Below are 6,088 nucleotides of genomic sequence, written 5' to 3' on the forward strand. Positions count from 1 at the left end.
ATAATTGCTCTTAAGAGGAGGATCTTAACGAGGGGAGGCCGTGAGCTTCGTCTTTGGCTCTGAGATCTCGCCTAACGACTGCTCGCCCGTTAATTACATCGTAGCAATTAAAGTAACGACGGTTGGAGATCGCGTTGTTGTCCGTGGACGTGGATGCCTGCAACATCCTCGACACGGTCGATTTGATCGGTCGCGAAGTCTGGTCACGTAACATGGAAACTACTGGGCCATCTCGTATCATCTATATATACAATAGGGTACGTTACGAATGATTTTAAAACCAACGAAAACTATGACAATTGCTGCGAATAAGGTCAAAATACTATAACCAACAAAGATGTCATAACGAACGTGAAAAAGTATTATTCATTGCGTTGTTAGTTTAGTTGAATCATTTATTTATTCATTATTTGTAGCAGGAAATATATTTCTTTTAATTATTTTGTCATATAATTTTAATTATTAACGAGCAAAATACTCGCATCCAATTATCCTTGAATACATATATATCGTGTATTTTTATGTATGCTAGAACGAACCGATGCTACAATGAACAAAGTTTCAGAAGCAATTAGTTCATTGTAGCATAGCCCACTGTATATAGCCGAGGTTTATTTCATCGTTTGTTCATGAACGCCTTTAATCGATCCATTTTGATCACATAGTCGAAGTTCAAAACGTTCACCATGGCCCTGTTGCTTGACTACGGATTTTTATCTATTTACGTGTTATTCCAAGAAAAAATCCGGCAAGTAGATTTTTGTCGATCTTCTCGCTTCAATATTACTTCATAACTGAAAAATTGTTCTTTGATATGACACAATCAAAGATAAATAAATTTTGCTAGGATCAAAGATGATACGTTCTAAAAATACTTGACAGATTAAAAAAGTTTTGTCGTTCAGATCGCGACTATTCAGTCAGATACTAATTAAAATTTCGTTGAGATAGATCGAGGTAAAAGAAGTAAACTGTACAAATGAATATTATAAATTACAGGTCAACTGATTATTTAATTTCTATGTAAAATTCTAAAATTGAGCGCTTCAAGTCAATAACCTACGACTCGTCACTCATCGGTTCACTAATATTATTAGTTAATAAATTATCGTGCAAGAGAGTCTTGGTTCGAACTAGATTGAAACATCGTTTAGACGATACGACGCTTATGTAAATCGACGGTGTGCAAAGACCTTGTTACGTGTTTAATAGCTGAGACCGAAGGATCGAGCTGGTAAGGCTTCGATTATGGGTGGTCACGATGAAAGATCGTTAAGAGGATTCCAGACTTATGGTCAAAGAATGGATTATACACGTGATGTTATGGAACAAGGAGCAAATTCCTTCGCGGAATTTCTAAATTTCGGGAAAGCTAAATGAGACGTGAAAATAGAAATTACATTAATATCATAGAAAATGTTTCTCGAGCAACGAACGAAGCAACGTCACGCAATTCCCTCGATCATTCTGGATAATTAATTAGCGAGGTATTCTCTATCTACGTCGTAGGCTTAGAAATCCGTCAGCGGAGGATCGAGGACGCTACGATTAAAAAAAAAAGACTCGACTGTCTGGAATTATCAGAGAGGGAGGGCAATCGATTTCGTTGACCCCTTTGTTACAGTGTACCGTGTCGAGTGCGCTATCCTTTTGTAAACAGTGGACGATTATTCAGCGAGAAGCAACGATTCACGATTATCGAGATAACACCCTCTGTATATCATCGCGCGATTATTACTCGTGGCGTTAAGAAGATTCCGAGGGACACGTCGAAAGAAAGCCTCGTTCGCGAATAATGGCAGTGTCCTTTGAAGAATAATAGGATGTCCTTATCCAGCCAAGTGTCCTCTTTGTCTTCCTCCGAACAACGACGCGTAATTTGCTCAAAGAGCGTCGACGATAAGCACCATAAAAAGGGAGGAATAAAAACGAAGAAAGAAAGAAAAGACGCTTGAAAAACAAGAGAGAAAGGCGAACACAGAGAAAAAGAGAGAGAGAGAGAGAGAGAGAATGTAGACTATCCAAGTAGCGATGTAGACGTTTCATCGCTTCAAAGACACTCGAGAGAGACGAGACGGGTTGCGAATCCACGAAAACTCGAACGGGGATCTATGAAAGCGGAGGACGCTCTCGGAAGCGGGTCAACGACATCGTGGAGTGGCGAGTTCATGTTCATTCGATCGACTCGGCCCGCCGCGAAGCGTTATCAACATTTATCGTAAAAGCCTACTGCCTGCGTTCATCCTTAGCCCGCTTTTCCTCCCGTCTGACCAGTGACTGGACGAATCTCCTTCCACACGTTCTATGTTACTCAACGGTGTATACCTGCGTTTGATCGTCTCGCGCGGAAGTAGATAAGGAAAACAAATATCAACAGCTTGGAAACGTCGAAAAGTGGCCGGGGTCGCGTGCGTGGTCCGCCGAGCCTCCCGGCACTACGCGTGTTCCCTTCGTGGAGTAGAACAGGAAGCACGTCGAGATGAAACAAATTGAAATTCCTCGATCACCTTCCAGTGAAACGGTGCAACGTGGATCGTTGAAATTCTTCTGTTTTTTTCTTTTTTTTTTTTTTTATTTTTTATTGGAACACACTGAACTTGCGAATATGATATCGGTGTCGTTTCGAAATGGCACACGCGCGACTTGACGATGATGAGGGGACGACGTTTCTTCGCGTACTGACACTACGTGCTGTACGTCCCCGCGAACTCGAATCGCGTTCCTGCCTGGGTTAGTTGATACATCGGCCTAAGGGTTTGCCGACTCACCCGCTCTGTGGCGCCACCGAGGAAGCCGGACGACACCCCCGTAACTATATCGATCCACAACCCCTCTTCCGTCCCGATCCTTGCCACCCATTGCGACCCACACGACAACGCCAGGCCACTGCACCCTGAAGGCAACGTGTCCTATCAAACTGTACGAATACACGCGTTCTTGAATACATTTATGTGAGTGTGTGTATGCGTATACACGCTTACTAGGCGCTTGGTAACGTGTATGCGCCGAGGACGATCAGAGTCGAATCGCGAAACCACGAGACGTCTTCGCCGCCGCTCTGCGGTCAAAGGTTCTCCGACCGAAAGTGTGTCATTCGGATGAATCGAATATTTAGCCGATAAGTTTGCCGGGTCAAAGAAGGCCGGTCCAGAATAGAAACCAGCTTTCCGCGTTACGAAGGGCAGAGATGTTGCGTTTGTTGATTTCGTAGCATAGATTTTTCTGCTGCTGGAGAATAGACGTTTTTTCCAGAGATTGTGGAGTATGCGTCTTGAATTGGAATTTAGATTGGAAGATTTTGTTCTTTTTGAAGAATATATCGGTAGATCTGTGTTAGCATGTAGGTTGTCCGTTGATTCGATAGCAGATTCGATAGTAGATTTTTTAGAATGCAAAGTAGGGATTATTTTTTTGGATTAGGATTTTACCGTGGGATTTCTCTTCCTCTTCCTTTAGAGAATTGATAAGTTTCTGATTGGATACACAATAGTTGGTTCGTTGATTGGACAGCGAATCTTTCTAGAGCCAAAGTAAAACATAGTAGAATATGTATATATCGATGGAATGATTGCGTACCGTTGGATTGGAATTTACCTTTCCTTTTTATTTAGGAAATTTATAAGTGTGTTTATAATAATTTGCTTATTAATTTATTGCACAGGCATCGTGTGCAACGCTTTCCATTATTTATCTCGATTTATCTTGGTTTATCTTTTCTGTAGGAAATTCATAAATACGGTTAGATATAATTCTTTCATTTTGTAATAAATACTAAATAATAAATGTAAATTAATCGTCTTGGGATATTTCCCTTTTCCCTAAGAACGAGATTATTTCATTTGTATTTGAATATAATTATGTTACAAATACTAGACAAACTGAAGAATTTGATGAATTACTCTGACAACGAGAGCAGAATAGAAATCAATCGACTAATTGAATTTCTGACATTAATGATCGATGACAAGCTCGGTATGCCAACAAACAAGATTGAATCTACAAGGATTTTGAACCGGATTTTCGTGTTAATATGACGGAATTGTCAGGGAATCCAATTTATCAACAAAACCCTATGATTCGTATCAACGAGACCTTTTTTTCGCGTGAGTTACAGGTTGATTCAGGAACTGGGTCAAACCTGCTATACGTTGTACACGTCGTTCTTTCACCTTTGAATCTTTCTTCCGGAATCGTCGGGGCTATTACGAAAAAGCTTGTTCCCTTTAAAGTTTCCTGTTTTACAGACACACAGTACCGAAAGGCTATTATTACGTAAATGTCGCGACGAAGAGCGTCTTGTTTCGAGTAAAGAAACTACGTCTGCCCTTCTTTCTTAATTAGACGAACATAATTGAGAGATAAGATTCCAGCGTGGCACGAGTTTATAGTTAGACGTAATTGTCTGTTTCATCTGGCAACCGCAAACTGATCCAATCGAAGCATCCTTGAATTGAAGATTTATACAGGTTTACTCGTTCTATATTATCCGTGTTCGATATTTCGACTAGAAAGTGGTAGACGTACACACGTTTGATCGGTTATATGCAAGGAATGAAGACATATCCAATTTGCAAATGATGCAAAACAGACATTGCAGAAGGCTGATTTGGCAAACTTGGCGACCGAGAGGACACTCGTCCGACGAAGGACGTCGCAGCTATTTCAGTAGAAAGGCGGCATTAGAGCATCCTGTCATTTAAAGTAGAATTTTAAGAATAGATCGGTTACACAAGGCACACTTATGAAAATAATCTTATTAGACTCTTGGTACGTTCCGTCGAATTCATTTTTTCTTATCTTATATCGACCACGTCGATACCATTATTGGCGCTGATACGCACTTTGAATTAGAATTTGCATTGAAATTCCAATGTCTTACCAAAGGAGCCAACAACTTGCACATTCACAATTTTTATTTAAAAGGGACGATATCTAATCTCATTCCTTTCTTCCATTTTCATTTTAACTCTTTCGGGACTAACAAGATTATACATGTCCTCCCTATCTACCCTCCTCAAAGTAACGTTTAGAAAGACTGTTAAATCGTTATAATATTTCTGATATCGCTGAAACCTATTGGAACGTAATTCCATAATAAATGGAACTACATACATTTCCATTTCAAGCATTATATTCAAGCAAATAACTCTCCCCAAATTATAGTGGATTATGAGCCATTGTTATAAACTACGCTATGCGATATATTCTATTTCAAAAATTACCATTACCATATTCCCTTCCTCAGATTTGAGTCAATTATAGACAAAATCGATATATCTATTACTATAGTCATGAAAAATGCCTCGAAATATTATCTCTGTGTTAGATATTATCTGTTTGACCAGAATTCTTACGTCCCTCAATTTACTAATTTATTCAATATCCTCAAAAATAGTCGGATTGAAAAGACTGGATCGATAATTCGAAGCAAGTAGAACCCCACGCTCAACTTACAATTCCTCGGGTAAAAATTTGGAGTTAGTAAAAAAAGACAACAACTCGTTATTCTAGTTTCGTTTACCTTCCTTCTGCCAAAGGGCTTGTAGTGTTCCCGTCTGGCTGGTCGTCGAAGATGCGCCATTTTCCGGTTGCGCGGATCGCAGGAAACTCGCAAAAGGGTGGAGAACTCGCGTGTACCTCGTACTTTCGTCGATACAAAGAAGGCTGAACAATCGGATGAACGAAATCCGTTTACACGATCGCCTGCGTGGATCAGTTTTCGTCAGCTTCGCGAGTCCATCGACTTCCGGCACGAAGTACGTCGGGTCCTGGTTCTAAACCGCATTTATCACGGGCCGGCTGTCAGTTGCTTTTCACTTCACACGCATGTACACGCCAGACTGTTATTCAGTTTTTGTCGTTGATTGCGAGGGATGCATTGGAATTCGATTTTCTTCGATTTTTACGATTCTTTCAACGGCAAGTGGTTAGTTTCAAGGAACGAGAAACGATTGTTTGCGAGGTATGGGATTCAAGAATAGAAACGATTAACAGGCTTGTTCGAGAGATCTTTGGATCAATGCCGAACGCTAAACGCGATTGCTCGTGACGTGTTTGGGGGTATATCGAACGCATAAATCTCTGGCCT

General features: G+C 40.5%; 1 protein-coding gene across 4 annotated transcripts in view; it reads right to left on the reverse strand.

Moving 5' to 3' along the window:
- Window positions 1-6,088, reverse strand: part of LOC100645652 (voltage-dependent L-type calcium channel subunit beta-2) — a 30,798-nt gene extending 24,710 nt beyond the window's left edge. The window contains exon 1 of one of the 4 annotated variants that reach the window (XM_048411600.1): window positions 5,522-6,088. In XM_048411600.1, coding sequence (XP_048267557.1) covers window positions 5,522-5,581 — 60 coding nt within the window. In that variant the 5' untranslated portion in view covers window positions 5,582-6,088. Of the gene's footprint in view, window positions 1-2,325; window positions 2,716-5,521 lie in introns of those variants that run through there. The other 3 variants (XM_048411601.1, XM_048411603.1, XM_048411604.1) reach the window with 3 other exon arrangements.

Source organism: Bombus terrestris, chromosome 13 (assembly GCF_910591885.1).
Source record: "Bombus terrestris chromosome 13, iyBomTerr1.2, whole genome shotgun sequence".
NCBI classification, from domain to species: domain Eukaryota; kingdom Metazoa; phylum Arthropoda; class Insecta; order Hymenoptera; family Apidae; genus Bombus; species Bombus terrestris.